This window comes from Pseudorasbora parva, chromosome 17 (genome assembly GCF_024679245.1).
Source record: "Pseudorasbora parva isolate DD20220531a chromosome 17, ASM2467924v1, whole genome shotgun sequence".
Taxonomy (NCBI): domain Eukaryota; kingdom Metazoa; phylum Chordata; class Actinopteri; order Cypriniformes; family Gobionidae; genus Pseudorasbora; species Pseudorasbora parva.
In genome coordinates, this window is record NC_090188.1 from 6,402,980 (window position 1) to 6,419,576 (window position 16,597).

Sequence of the window (16,597 nt, forward strand, 5' to 3'; positions counted from 1 at the left end):
TCATGTTGAAATTATTATATTAATGAGATAAGAGCACATTAACAATTGAAAAATTTTCTTTTGATATTTGAATATATATATATATATATATTGTAATTAGAGAGCTCCAGGTGCCAAAAGTAGCCACATAATCATGATTCGGCACTAAAATCTGGGTGGAGTTTCTACAGAAATTTGAATAGTAGCCAGAAAATAAATGTCTAAGCTCTCTCTTCGTCGTAGGCACAGGAAAATACAGAATAACTTGAACTTTAGAGCTAAGTGGTCAAACTTTGCCATTTCCAACCGTAAGCAAATTCACATTTCACCAAATTTAAGGTGATATTATAGTATCTTTCAAGCATGCAAAAACACAGCTCATGAGTTGAATATGATCATCCTAAGAATCAGAATACCAGACTACATTATCGAGGTAGACATCACAATTAGGAACATTAAAGGGTTAGTTCACCCAAATGTATGTCATTATTGAGATAATGATTCGGGTCGCAAATGTCACGTGATTTCAGCAGTTCGGATCGCGTCAAACTGCCATACTTCTGAAATCACGTGACATTGGGCATTGACTGCATATGCACTGGGACTAAAATATAAAATATCTTTAACTGTGTTCCGATGATGAACGGAGGTCTGACGGGTGTGGAACGACATTAGGGTGAGTCATTAATGACATACATTTCATTTTTGGGTGAACTAACCCCTTAAGTAACACTCTTGACATTAAACGCTGAAATGTTGCACCAGGATTCTGTAGTCCGAACGGCATCAATTTATATTGAAGGAATGCATCAGGAGTAGCAAAAGACAACATTTCAGAGGCTTTCTCAGTCTTGCCAGTATCCTTTTGATAGATCAAGTTTCGAATTTCCAACAGTCAACACAATCTTCAGTTCGAGCCAATGGGAATGAATCGGGTTTAGTCAATGCACTGACCTTCCTATAATCAGTGCAGAATCTGAACATACCATCAAAATTGGGGACTAAAAAACAGTGAACACCAGGGACTACTACTGGGAACTGCTAAAAACCATGTCCTAACAGATATATCCCCTTTCATAAGATTTCTTTTGAAAGGATTAACTCTTGTAAGCATTTTGCTTCACAGGAGCATGGGAGCCATCGTCAGTGTCATGCTTTATCTATGACATGGGTTGTGGTGGGAAAATCAGTAAATAATGTTAATACATACTGATCAGGTTTCTGAGATCGGCTTGGGCAGAATCAGGGAAATGTGATTAGACAAAAGGTTTCAGAGTTTAACAAACGAGCAGTCAAAAATGAAGCACTTCTCATTTTTTAATCCTCACTCTCAGGGGACTATAGTCAGTCAAGGCCACATTCACAGGAACAACTGTTGCATCATTTCAGTGCCTGACCTCACAAATGCACTTCTAGAAGAATGGTAAAAAAAAAAAAAAAGGCCATAAACACACTCCTAAACCTTGTGGAAAGCTTCCCAGAAGATTTGAAGCTGTTAGAGCTGCAAAGAGTGGACAGAATATTTTAACCCTATGGGATGTCATTAAAGTTCCATTAAAAAAAAAAGTATATTATATATATGTGTGTGCGTGTGTGTGTGTGTGTGTGAGACATATCAGGACACATGTGTATAATAACATGGGTATGACATAGGTATTACAGAAGAGGGTGAGTTAAGAGGACATTACCCATGTCCCCACTTTTCAAAATGCTTATAAATCATACAGGATGAGTTTTTTTAGAAAGTAAAAATGCAGAATGTTTCCTGTGATGGGTAGGTTTAGGGGCAGGGGCAGTGTAAGGGGGAAGAAACTACGGTTTATACAATAAAAACCCTTACATCTATGGAGTGCGTGTGTGTGTGTAAAAAATAAATAAATGTATAAATAAATTATATATAGATTTTATTTAATAAATACAGTAATATAGGCTATAATACTATACTATATTAGGACTGCATGACATATAAATACATATTTCATAATTATAAATATATAATAATAAAAATTACATAACATTTCTTAAGTGCTGCAGATGGATAACGTACTTCATTCATGAAAACATGGTGGAAAATGATAACTGCAGATATGCCGATAATTTAAACCATGTTAATATTGGTGAACAGCTGTATGGTCACAAATATATCATGCATCTCTAACATCCAAACGTCAGTGTGCTGACATCAGTCTGACTGTGTTTGTGGAGGGGTTCCCCATGTGAAAGCAAACAAAAAGGTCACCAGGCAGTTAAGCTTGTTTTTGTGAAATTCCACCATACAGCAGATGGACTGAACTCTGCTGGAATGGCTGCTGTCTGTGGGACTCACACACCGCATCTGAGATCAAAGATCGGGAGAACGCGAGCAGCTGAGACCAGCGGTGTGCATGTGCACTGAGCTTTAAAGTGAAAAAAGCTGTATTTTCCTTGCAATAAGTGTTAGATGCAGTATTTTACATTATAAAATAGTATGCAATAATAACATGCTGAGTGTAAACGATTATATTTAATAAATAAATGCTGTCTTATTGGGACAATACACCTAACCCTAACCCTACATGATAAACTATTTAATATTTAATAACATTTAGTCCCTTTTTATCCCACTATGCACATATTTTCTTCATATTTATTGTAAAATAAATGCCTTTCTGATCTGATAGACTGATATGTGATGGGAAAAGGGAGAAGAGTGAGTTTGGCAAAAAAACGTATTCGAACTCGATTTCAATCCAAACTATCTGTTTACACGCTGACAGCTTTTGTATTTTTGTCTTGTCCAACCAGAAATCAGTGGGCGGAGTTAGTATAAATAGTGTTTTCCACAAGGCGGCTATTTGCATTTAGTGTGCATAGATGGACACTCTGTTAAAGAAATACTTCACCCAAATATGAAAATCTCTTCATTTACCCATCCTGATATTGATACTGATATTACCATCTCTTCACTGGAACACAAAATTGCATTTTTATAGAATATCCTGAAATGTTTTAAAATGTACTACTCTTTTCAATAAAATGAAAGTCGATACTAGGGCTGTGAAGGTTTTAAAAAATGTATAAAGGTGCATAAATTATAATATATCTTAATATAACTTTTGCACTTTGAGATTCTTCGGAATGAAAAGTGCGTTATAAATAAAATCTATTATTATTATTATTATTAATACCATATAACCCATTCAAACTATATGATAACTGTGTGGGAGGAACAGATCCAAATTTGAGTTTTTATTCAAAAAATTGCCTTTTGATGCCACTCACATGACCAAACCAAACATTTTTAAGTGATCTTCAGTGAATAATTATTTTATTATTATATATATATTATTATATATATATTATTATATTTTATATTATGTGGTTTAAGAAGACGTGGACGTAATATGGACCGCTTTTATTCTACGCTTTAACATTTTAGAGCTTGACAGCTCCAGTCCCCATTCACTCAACTATCAAACTAACAGAAGCCAACATTTTATAAAAACAATTCACCTTTTATGTTCAACTGAAGGAGAAAAAAAAGTGAGTCAGAGGTTTGGAACAATTCCTTTGAGGGTGTGTTTTATTGGAGCCGAGACAGCATAGCAAAGAAATGGTCAAACACAGAAACCAACAATGACAGAAAAAAAGAGAAACCCCCTTTTTTCAGACTTTCTCACTTTTTCCGAGAATTAAGCAAATCCGTGTACACCTAAAAAGCATTGCCTAGCAACACTGGGTTGCCAAAATCAGCCTCATTATACCGCCGTGCTCTCTGCAGCAACACAGAACACCAGATTATGTTCGTATAGATCTAATTCATATCGATACGGATGTTAGTTTCCATTCATTTTAAAGAACCGGTTAATACGAATCAATCATTCAGGAATCTGACGCTGTACAATGTACAGTATGTTGACAAATCCTCCAAAAAGAACCGACTCATACGAGTCATTCGTTCGGGAATCGGGTTACATTGATTCACTATAAAGAATCGGCTCAAATGAATCGTTAGTCTGGGAACCGAAGCTCACGTTGATCTCGCGCTGTGGCTTCAGTGAAACAAAACCGTCAAAATTGTAACGCCAGGAAAAAAATTCGGCTTCAGCATATAAAACAGAATAAAAAACTATTCAAAACCTTTTAGGAGACAAATCGTCTTCAGTTTCTACAATACACACCACAGTCATCATTTAAAGACATGCTATTTCCTGAATATTGCACTATAATGGATTTGACTTTGAAAACTTAAACCGTTTCGTCATTTGTTATGAAATATCATGTAAATGCGAGTAAATCCCCGCTTTAAGCACACAAGTTGCAAACAACTTTGACTCTAAACTTCAAAAACAGACCCGCAGACATAAACAAGATGTAAAATGGTCGTATCCCGGCGAATTCATGCAGATTGACAGCTGTAAAACTCACTTTTATGTTTTCCAGAGGTCCAGGACTGTTTCGCCAGGCTGGGGCTGCGAATGATCGCGCGTCCGGCTGATTTTAGCGCGTCCATGATGATGATAAATATCAGTTTATTGGGATGATTAATAATCCTGAGAGCGCGATCCTCCGACTGTCCTCTGCCAGATCGAGCCCGATCCTCTCCCCGCAGCAAAACTTTTCTGACAGCCTGTGATTTTCTTCCTTTTCCGCGGATGATCCCGGGTGGATGTGCGAACACGCTCGCCACGGCGGGCGGAGTTTAGTATGTAAATTAAGCGGATAATGTTCCGTCATGACGCTGCCGTGAGTGGGCGGGAGGCGGGGTTTAGTATGTAAATTAGGGATTCGCGTGTGTACATAAACAGAGTACGGTTTGACTTGGTTACTATTAAAGGGATAGTTTAATTAAAGTCCTGTCATCATTTTCTAACCCTCAACTTGTTCCAAACTTGTATGAATTTCTTTCTTCTGCTGAAGATTTTGAAGAATATGATGTGCGCCATTGACTTCCATATATTTTTTTTGGCACTTATCAATTGTTTGGCTACCCATATTCTTCAAAATATCTTCAGAAAAAAATATAATAATACCGATTTGGAACAACTGGTGAGTAAATCATGACAGATTTTTCATTTTTGGGTGAACTATCCCTTTAAATGACTTTTCAGTTACTTCATGGATGGGGAAAAAATGCATGGATGATATGAGTAATAATTAATTATATGAGTATAATAATATGAGTAATAAAAAGTTGCTGCCTTAAATTTTAAACGTAGCCTATCTGTTTAAGTAATTTCAACCTAAACTACATTAAACTGAATCTTGTATAAATTACAATAATTTTGATGCGTCACACCAATGCAAAAACATGTTGTCTTAACCGTTCAGATCATACAATATTTTTGTACTTAGTATGGAGAAGATAGCAATGAAGATAAGAATAAATGTGAAACAAAATCTGTGAACCTTTACTTTGAGAGTGTAGTTTTCTTTCTCTCCACTCAGCCCTGTCTAAACTCATCCGCATGAGTGCTTCTACACTGACAGCCCATCACCACATGGGGAAGAGATGGAAAAAAATGGAAATAAAGAAACTGAAAGGAGAAAACAGGCATTCAAGGGGATTCCTTTGAGAATGAGGTGATTTTGCTCGCTATTTGGCCTTTTGTCAGTTCAGGCCACCTGAATTCACTGCTTTCTAAAGAGCAAACAGAGACTGGGGCATCAGGTTCTTCACCATGACCCACTAAAACCGGTTCGGTTTCATGTGGAGACACACAACTGACCAGGGTCTCCCAGCACAACGACAGGTGAGTCACTCAGTTCAGGTTAACAACAAAAAAATCCAGATCTTCAGCATTCCTGAGCAAGTATGACAGATTCGTTCAGATCACTGCAGAAAAATGTGTGTACCTGTTAAGGCAAGGAGACAGATGAGGTTCTTCAGGAGTCTGAATGTGAGACCATGTGAGATCATATTCCCAAGGGAATAATTCACTCTCCCAGTTCACCCTACAGTACTGGAACTGGAAGGTAGAGGTACGTGGGTGACATACTAAACGGCCTCTGTACATTATTAATGCTTCTATATGCTGATTAGAGCAACGGTCTGTAGCTCACCTCAGAATATAACAGCTTTAATTGGTGAATAGATACTGTATGCCGATCTGGAATGCCAGTCTTTCCATCTTTAAGTAAACATGCAACAACCAAAAAAAGTGAAAAATGCATTCCAAAAGCCCATGACTGTGAAAGTGTGTCCTTGTGCCAGTTATCAACCACAGTTTTTACATGCACATCCTGCCACTGAGGCCCTGAAGAAAGCGTGAATGTGTGAGAGCAACATGAAACTGTGCCTGTCAGCATGCGTGCTTATAAGAGATGTGTGAAAGCTCTGGTTATTTATTCATGCCTAACCTCTTGTGAATGAGAGATGAAGGCTCCTCACTTACTGTGATTAGAGAATCTGTTGGCACGAGATGTTGCAATAGTTTACAAAACTAGCAAACTTTAGCTGCAAAAATGAATAAAAAGCATTTAAAGATTACTTTAAAATTATTTTTAAATGTAATATTTGCTGTGTGCTCAACCATGCACGGTTATGTGTGCTGTTTTATATATATATATATATAAACACGTGTGTAGCGTTATACAAGATATAATGGGACAATTGATATAGCACGTGCAACAACTATCTATCTATCTATCTATCTATCTATCTATCTATCTATCTATCTATCTATCTATCTATCTATCTATCTATCTATCTATCTATCTATCTATCTATCTATCTATCTATAGGTCCTTCTCAAAAAATTAGCATATGTGATAAAAGTTCATTATTTTCCATAATGTAATGATAAAAATTTAACTTTCATATATTTTAGATTCATTGCACACCAACTGAAATATTTTAGGTCTTTTATTATTTTAATACTGATGATTTTGGCATACAGCTCATGAAAATCTAAAAAAATTAGCATATCATGAAAAGGTTCTCTAAACGAGCTATTAACCTAATCATCTGAATTAACTAATTAACTCTAAAAACCTGCAAAAAATTCCTGAGGCTTTTAAAATCTCCCAGCCTGGTTCATTACTCAAAACCGCAATCATGGGTAAGACTGCCGACCTGACTGCTGTCCAGAAGGCCATCATTGACACCCTCAAGCGAGAGGGTAAGACACAGAAAGAAATTTCTGAACGAATAGGCTGCTCCCAGAGTGCTGTATCAAGGCACCTCAGTGGGAAGTCTGTGGGGAGGAAAAAGTGCGGCAAAACCGCTGCATAAGGAGAAGAGGTGACCGGACCCTGAGGAAGATTGTGGAGAAGGACCGATTCCAGACCTTGGGGGACCTGCGGAAGCAGTGGACTGAGTCTGGAGTTGAAACATCCAGAGCCACCGTGCACAGGCGTGTGCAGGAAACGGGCTACAGGTGCCGCATTCCCCAGGTCAAGACACTTTTGGGCTACAGAGAAGCAGCACTGGACTGTTGCTCAGTGGTCCAAAGTACTTTTTTGGATGAAAGCAAATTTTGCATGTCATTCGGAAATCAAGGTGCCAGTCTGGAGGAAGACTGGGGAGAAGGAAATGCCCAAATGCCTGAAGTCCAGTGTCAAGTACCCACAGTCAGTGATGGTCTGGGGTGCCATGTCAGCTGCTGGTGTTGGTCCATTGTGTTTTATCAAGGGCAGGGTCAATGCAGCTCACTATCAGGAGATTTTGGAGCACTTCATGCTTCCATCTGCTGAAAAGCTTTATGGAGATGAAGATTTGGTTTTTCAGCACGACCTGACACCTGCTCACAGTGCCAAAACCACTGGTAAATGGTTTACTGACCATGGTATTACTGTGCTCAATTGGCCTGCCAACTCTCCTGACCTGAACCCCATAGAGAATCTGTGGGATATTGTGGAGAGAAAGTTGAGAGACGCAAGATCCAACACTCTGGATGAGCTTAAGGCCGCTATCGAAGCATCCTGGGCCTCCATAACACCTCAGCAGCGCCACAGGCTGATCGCCTCCATGCTACGCCGCAGTGAAGCAGTCATTTCTGCAAAAGGATTCCCGACCAAGTATTGAGTGCATAACTGAACAAAATTATTTGAAGGTTAACTTTTTTTGTATTAAAAACACTTTTCTTTTATTGGTCGGATGAAATATGCTAATTTTTTGAGATTTTTCATGAGCTGTATGCCAAAATCATCAGTATTAAAAAAATAAAAAGACCTGAAATATTTCAGTTGGTGTGCAATGAATCTAAAATATATGAACGTTAAATTTTTATCATTGCATTATGGAAAATAATGAACTTTATCACAATATGCTAATTTTTTGAGAAGGACCTGTATATATAATACTGTGAGAATATGATCATGCAGAAAAAACAGCCAATATCCTAGTAATATACATGCTAATAAGCAACTAGTTCATAGGGAGAATTGGACCCTTAAGTAAAGCGTTAACACAACATTTATTTTGGAATTAAATTAATTTTTAACTTCATGTAGATGGAATCATGCCATTTAGAAACAATACAATTGTTTCTAATTTTTACTCATGAATTATCAATTAATATTATGACCCACCCACCTATAACGTTGTGCACGCAAGCATTAACAATCAATGGACAAATCACAAACGAAACTCAGATGCCAGAAAAAAAATGTTTTATTACTTGAAACCTCACAGAGACCTCACAAACGAGTGCAGCCGAGGTCTGGCTGAACAACAGACAGAAAGCGCGAAGTGACAGCGGGCAAAGAAAACAAAACAACTGTCTCCCCCCCACTCTTTCATTTAAACCACTTGGACATTGCTAACTTTACCACTTCCTCCATCACATCATAATTAAAAAAAACACGAAAAAAAAAAAAAAACAGACACCAAAAACAACAACCATCTTAGAGCACTACAATACCACATAGGACTGACTCTGGCTAAACCCCGCCCCCCTCCCGCCCATCGATAACCAAACGGAATACTAACACAGTAACCATCTTTCCTTCTGAAACTACCTGCACCAGAACTCGCTGGAGGAACTGGATTCCTCTCGTTGGCAAAATCTATTCGCGTTAACACAAATCTGAGGGGTTTTCCAAAAGGTGGGTCGGCTCGGGACGTTCTCCCTTTAATACTTAGCAGACGTAGATGACATCTGGATCTGCATTCATTTACACAGCAAGTGTGATGATGGCCCAATGAAAACCTTTCCATGAGTGCAACAGGTTTAAAGTTGCAAAACCTTTCTGAAAGCAACAGCGCCATCAAGTGGCACAACCAAGTATTTCTCTGAAAACAATACACAACAAACTATATAATAATAATAACAATATTAATACTAATAATAATACACTCCTCTAGCTTCCGATCATTGGACCAGCCAGTAACCTGATGGATCTGAAACACTTTTCTTTTTCAACAAAATTACAGTCCTACTACTTAGTTGGCACTGGACTACGCTAGCTTCCGTCTGATACTGAAAGATGGTCAATACAATAAAGAACAACCAGGAGGGGAAGCATCCTGCGTTTTCATACTTGACATATTCCCTTGCGAGCTCGTTGAAGTCAACAGTGCAATAGCGCCACGCCGGATAAATAAATAAATGTAAACAAATGACCAAATTCACAAGTGTGGACCAAAACAGGTGCAGTCGTCACGCCAATGGGCTGGTGATCTGTTTGCAAAAGGTTGCCTGTTAACATGGTGACCAAAAAAAAGGATGTGTTTGAGGCATGACGTGGTCGAGGGAGGGAAGAGATCTTTCGGTTCCACCAATGAGGTCCCATATGAAGGCACTGATTATCTGTAATTGGTGAATTACACCGCTGGACTGTGTTTGTGGCGCACAGTTCGTCACTTTGTACCATGAGGAAGAACTGAACAGCAATCCACAGATTAAGTCCTAAAAGATCGGGAGTCGTCCGATCCTGACATACTGATCAAAAATGCTTTGCGTGAGAATTGTCGCATTGTTTCTGGGACGTTTGATGCATTACATTCTTGTCATATTAGATGGTGACATTCTTGAGAAAAAATCTTCTTGCTTTGATATGGGGTAGAGCACCTGGGACAACGGATCTCACACTTGCCCTGCTTTGCACCCCCCTCCCTCCCCTCCCCTCCCAAAAAAAGTAAAAAAGTAAAATCAAGGCTGAAATCCAGGAGGCCGGTCTCTGATTGGACTGAGGGAAGATACTCACCAACTTCTGTGAGGTTTCTAGACATTTACAAGAGAAAAGAAACGGCAGTTTCCTACTCAACGTGTGATGTCCCTTAAAAGTCTTCTTTTTTGTCTTTTGTATTTTTACTACAACAAATACAGTCACACAATACAATATCCTTCTGACCAGGCAAGAAGCTGTAGTAATAGAAGACGAAAAAACAAAAACAAAAAGCAATTTGAGCCACAGACATGCCAAAGATGAATCTGAATCTGGGCCTTTGGAGAAAAAAAGAGAACCAGAGAAGACTTTGTGTGTGTGTGTGTGTGTGTGTGTGTGTGTGTGTGTGTGTGTGTGTGTGTTTGAGAGAGAATGCGAGAATGAGTGGAGGTCTGTTGTGGTGGGAAACAAGCATTCATTTTTTCAGGGGCTGGTAAACAGATGCGTTAGGGTCCAGTCCTGACGGACTGGTGTCCATGAACTTGGAGGAGTAGTGGGGCGTGACTGGGGTCATGCTGCCTGTATCTGCTGAATACACCACGCTGGGCATGACGGCCATCACCTCTGCTATCTTCTGCTTCAGGTCTTTAATCTCCTGGTCTTTCTGAAGAATCTGACCTACAACAACACAAATCCAGATGGGAACAACTTTTAGTGCTTTTCCATGTTTGGGGAGGAGGTTTTCTATAAAGACATACACTACCAATCAAAAGTTTGGAGTTGGTTTGATTTTTTTTATGTTTTTGAAACTCGTATACTCATCAAGGCTGCATTTATTTGGAAAAAAAGAAAAAACAAAATATGAGTTTTCTAAGTAAATATACACAGATCAGGCAGTTCTGATGTTCATGTCAGAACATCAGACGGGTCAGCATGAGCAGGGCTGGACTGGGGCGAAAATTCGGCTCTGGCATACCCAGCACATCCGGCCCATGAGTTCCCTGTGAATGTTTTTGCTGGGGTTGGGGCTTTAAATTGGAGATAATGCAAAATTAAAAATAATGATAGATATTATCGAATTTGCCGCAAATGCAGATAAACTTAATATTGCTTTTTTTGTCACACATAAATGCCCTTGGCAGTAAAGCACTGATGATTTTAAGCTAGGATGCAGTAAAGAAAATTTACTTGTTTTAAATGCTGTCATCATTCACTCACTCTCGTGTCATTTCAAACCTTTATGACTTCTGTGAAACACAAAATAAGATGTTTTGAAGAATGTTGGCAATCAAGCCATTTTGGTTAAGCTACTATTTGAATATTGTATGAACAAAAAACAGACTCAAATTATATTATTTTATGCTACACAGAAATAAATTCATTTAGGTTTGGAATGACATTAGGGGGAGTAAATGATCACATTTTTGGGTTGAACAATCATATTTTTCAAGAGTTAACACATCATTTAAGTAAGACACTGATATCTATCTTTTATGAGGCTATTAAATTTCATTAAATCTATTAAAAAAAGTTAATACAACTTTTAAAGAGAAAAAAAAAGCTTTGTCCTTAATTCATGGGATCTAGACTTTAAAACAGTTTTATAGACTATAGTTTAACTGTAGGCCAGTTTCATATATGTATGATCATGGAAGTCACAGGGTAAAAAACATAGACTGTAAAAACCTTGCTCCTCATTATATGGCTAAATGGTTTCTAAAACTATATAAAACATATATAATAAACTATTATATTTGTAAGTAAAAAAAAATGTAAACCTGAAGAAAATACGAAAACAGCCTCTATAAAATGATTTATATTCTGCAATATTAATTTAAGTAATATAACAACATTTTTAATAAATGTTTCTTCCAAAACACCATATTTCTTCGCTGTTAGTAGCTGCAAGGTAAATTGTGGTTGTACTAAAGTGAAACGTTTGTGTGAATTGTCGTTTTCCACTTTACCTCGTCATACATGCTCGCGGCTGTTTTCAGCTGATTCAACACAGAACCTGTAATGTTCCCATATCACACGATTGTATAAAACTAAATCTAGACTAAGAGTCAAAGTGCCGTAAAGAGCAGCATTTAAACGCAGCGTACGTTCGTCGGCGGCTGCGCTGTGTGGATATTCGCCTTTTGCAGTTCCATGCGCTCAAAAACTAGCCTAATAAATAAATAAATAGAAAAATAGCGCCTAATATTGAGGGGAGGTCTCTCGCTTCGGCTTGTCAATTCAGAAGACAAACCAATGGGCCACTGTCGCTGCATGTTGTCAGAGGTAAAAAAAAAAATATTTTTTATTTTTTTAAAACACTACCGGCCCCAAAGTGCGTCGGCCCACCGGGAAAATGCCCGGTATGCCAGATTACCAGTCCAGCCCTGAGCATGAGCACCCTGACTGGCCCCTTACGCAACAAACTGTGATGCACTGTGTATTCTGACACCTTTCTATCAAAATCAGCATTAACTTCTTGAGCAATTTGAGCTACAGTAGCTCGTCTGTTTGATCGGACCAGACAAGCCAGCCTTTGCATGTGCATCAATGAGCCTTGGCCGCCCATGACCCTGTGGCCGGTTCTCCACTGTTCCTTCCTTGGAGCACTTTTGATAGATACTGACCACTGCAGACCGGGAACAGCCCACAAGAGCTGCAGTTTTGGAGATGCTCTGACCCAGTCGTCTAGCCATCACAATTTAGCCCATGTCAAACTCACTCAAATCCTCACACTTGCCCATTTTTCCTGCTTCTAACACATCAGCTTTGAGGACAAAATGTTCACTTGCTGCCTAATATATCCCACCCACTAACAGGTGCCATGATGAAGAGATAATCAGTGTTATTCACTTCACATGTCATAATGTTATGCCTGATCGGTGTATTTAAAAAAAAAAGCTGCTTCATATTTTTGTTAAAAAAAAAAAAATTGATTAATAAAGTTTAAAAGAACACCATTTATTAGAAATATAAATATTTACTGTCTTCTTGTTGATAATAGGTATTCATTCCTTAGTGACACCAAATTTACAGAAGAATCGGATTTTGAAAGAGCTTGAAATAAAATAAATAAAATATGTAATTCTTACAAGAAATTCCTGAATACAAGTTTCATGGGTTTGAATAAGTGGCTGAGTAAATGATGACCTTTTTATTTCCAACTCTTTTTCAGCTTTAAAATAATCGGTGCCCAAAATTAAAAGCTAATCTTTGAGTTATCTGGACAAAGGGCGTGATGCAAACCTTGTGCGATCTCCAGCTGTCTCTTAGCGTCTCCGAGGGCAGAGAAGAGGTCCAGCTTAATTCGGGTCTCAGCACTGAGGCTATTTTCCAGGTGCTGGGTTTTATCCTGCATCGCTGACAGTGCTGACATCAGAACCTCTGTGTCCTTTTCGTTTTCCTTATATTTATGTAGTTCCTAGACAGACATAACCGAAGAAAAAGGCATTAAATATCCATTCTCGTATTTTTTCTGCATTTCCAGAAGAATCTAGAAGAGACTTAGAGTGACAAGAACATAACATGAAAATGTCCTCACTTGAACTTTGAGCTCTAGCTCTCTGATTTGATCTTCTTTCACCTTGATATCAAGTGTGAGTTTCTTACACTCAGTCTCCAGCTCAGAAATCCTCCTCCTCAGAGACTCTGTGCACTCACCTCTGACACACACACAAATACAGATGCACGTTAGTTCACATGCAAAAAAAAGAAAATATAAAATGTATTAAATATCCTGCAGTTGTATAAAAAGGAAATACTGTATTGTTCCGAATAGAAGACAACCCTGATTATTAAGATGACATTTTGAAAAAAAGGCTTGTCTTTTATTTATTTTTTAAATATTTTATTTTAATCATTTGGTAAAATGTACCAAAAATCAAATTTACCAGTTAAAACAGGTGTTTGATCCACATTACCTATTTGATCCAGGGGATATGAATGTTTTTTTCCTTAGGCCAATCATATGTTGGAGGGCAAGCACTAGACAAGACTTGTTCTGCGGAGTAATGCTAATTCATTTCACTGCATCAAAGTGGCTGCTTCAAAGAAATTGACAGGCAAATGTGTCCGCATGCAGCCAAAATAAGAAATGAGGGGCCTCGCTGGTCGGTATGTTCAGCTCTTTGGCGATATCCAGTGCCTTATTCCTTTTTTCAGATATATACTGACAAACTTGTTTGTCAATTACTTCGAAGCGGCAGAGGACTTCTACCCGGCAGTCAAAGCGGCATTACGTCGTGAAAGTGCGGACTCAGAGGAAGACCACAAGGGTTTAGTGCCATTTGGGACAGGACCTTTGACGCGATCCGAACTGCTGACATCACGTGACATTTGGGCTTAACGATATATATTTATCTTATCTATATCTAGATATGAACTTTCAAGATATTACTATCGAAAAAAGCAACGATATAGACCAAGGGTTCGCCAACTGGCGGACTCCGGTCCGGATCCGGACCGCGAGATGCATCCATCCGGACCGCGAAGCCTTTTGACGTAATGAAATAAATAAATGCCAAATGTGATATCAGGCAGCTCAGTAGAACCGTTTTTTCCTATGTGGCCATGGTTGCGTTGACAGTTAAAGGGGTCGCACAACAGACGCACGTGATCAGCTCCGCGTCTCAGGCATTTCACACCGGACGCACACATTATATACGCGCAAGCTCAGGTTTGAATCGACTTCTGACAGAAGAACTGCACGATTGGTGTTATCTTGTAGCACAGGGTGAAATCAGTATGTACATGGACGATTTGAGGGAAACATTATATACATTTAATAAATTGCGCAGCTCGTGGCGTGTCCGTATTTATTTCGGCTCCCATGTTAACGGGTGAGTTTGCACACCGTTCCGTCTTTAAGTTGACCTCAGCTCAGCCTTTTGAAATGTTTTTGAGGTTATTTGCGTTTTTCTGGATTTAAAGGAACAATTGAAATAAAGAGATAAAATGTTTCTTGCACTTTTTCATTTTTCCAACACTGGTGGCACTTTATTTTTACCTGTTTGTTTCTGGATAATATTGCTAATGATTTTTTATCAGTGCAATTTGAAGCACAGAGAGAGCAGTGCTGAATATAGCCTACATTTAGTTAGGTAGAGACTGTACATGAATGAACATAACATGATGTTATGAGATTTCTGTTTTGTTTTTTAACCAGGAGGGTTTGTGTTCATTGATTGTTACTGTTTATCTCAGTTCAGCAGAAAAAGCACTTTAGTTGCTAGTAATGTTGAAATTAATGTATTTTCAGTGCAGATTTAGAGATGAAGGCATTTTTTCATTCATCATATTTTTTGTCAGACATGGCTACTGTTTGAATTAGATATTTTTTACAAATGCAACTTAAACAGAACAACCTCAAAATGAGATATATTTAGTAAAGGATTACCCATGTTTGCTTTAACAATATGAAAAGACATGTTTATCTATATGAGAACATATTATATTTTGTTCAATAAAGATTTTTTTTTTAATCTACACTAATTTCTTTAGTCTGGCAAAAAGACATCAATTCATTTTTTTAGGTATATAATTGTCTGGACCTCAGCCAGTGAGGAAGGTTTATTTACTGGACCCCAAGCAATTTTAGTTGAAGACCCCTGATATAGACGATATAGATTTCCCCTCACCGCGCTCGCCCTGCATACAACTCTGGCAGTCACAACAAACATCAGTTTTATGAGTGCCCTTGAATGCACCGCTAAAGCCAGTGCGCACAAACTACCAGGGAAGTAGAAACTATATTGTGAGATGGGGGGGCGGTTTTTCCATGGTGAGGCGTCATTGCTTGTCACGTGACACAGCAACAGCACTGAATGAATGATGATCTGCTTTTATGTCATTTTTCCTTTTCTATTCATTGTGAATATTCACAAATGTGTTAGCTATGGCATGAAATATCTGATATTTCGATTGTCAAATACACGCAAGTGGAAGTATATTGTTGTTTAAACAACTTTATAATGATCGCGTTAGTTGAGCTTTATGCGCGATGGGCGCCGCCGTGTTAGTTTGTGCCGCAGACGCAGTTCAGAGAATCGGATCTGTTGGATTTACAACCTCTATGTTTACAACACATGAATTCATCCACTTCTTAATAAATACTTAAAAGTAAGTGGCTGGTGAACTGGGAATAGAATAGAGTAAACAATGAAGTTACTTACACAATGTGTATCTGATATAAAACGTGCCGAATTATAATGGAAAGGATTATTATTACCTCTTCCATAGACATCAGTGTGTATTTAACAAACTCTAAATGCATTGTTTTTTTTATTACTTATGTGAGAAATGCTTGGTTTTCACCGAACACGTAGTCGCATCGTATTGTATCGATATCGAGATATCTGACATGAAAAAAATTGATATATGAAATTTTGTCCATATCGTTCAGCCCTTCGTGACATTGGCGAGTCGAATCATTAATTCGATTCACTGATTCATGAACCGTTTGAATCACAGAAGAGAAGACAATGCTGAATAAAGTCACAGTTTTTGCATATTTTTGGACCAAAATGTATTTTCGATGCTTCAAGAGATTCTAATAAAACAACTGATGTCACATAGGGACTACTTTGATGATGTT

General features: G+C 38.2%; 2 protein-coding genes across 4 annotated transcripts in view; both read right to left on the reverse strand.

The window, feature by feature from the left end:
• Window positions 1-4,645, reverse strand: part of ldlrap1b (low density lipoprotein receptor adaptor protein 1b) — a 63,973-nt gene extending 59,328 nt beyond the window's left edge. For both annotated transcript variants that reach the window (XM_067421476.1, XM_067421478.1), the window contains exon 1: window positions 4,387-4,645. In XM_067421476.1, coding sequence (XP_067277577.1) covers window positions 4,387-4,471 — 85 coding nt within the window. In that variant the 5' untranslated portion in view covers window positions 4,472-4,645. The remainder of the gene's footprint in view (window positions 1-4,386) is intronic.
• A 3,909-nt stretch (window positions 4,646-8,554) lies between these two features.
• Window positions 8,555-16,597, reverse strand: part of maco1b (macoilin 1b) — a 30,293-nt gene continuing 22,250 nt past the window's right edge. For both annotated transcript variants that reach the window (XM_067421922.1, XM_067421923.1), the window contains exons 9-11: window positions 13,547-13,667; window positions 13,252-13,426; window positions 8,555-10,686 (exon numbers count right to left, since the gene is read on the reverse strand). In XM_067421922.1, coding sequence (XP_067278023.1) covers window positions 10,484-10,686; window positions 13,252-13,426; window positions 13,547-13,667 — 499 coding nt within the window. In that variant the 3' untranslated portion in view covers window positions 8,555-10,483. The remainder of the gene's footprint in view (window positions 10,687-13,251; window positions 13,427-13,546; window positions 13,668-16,597) is intronic.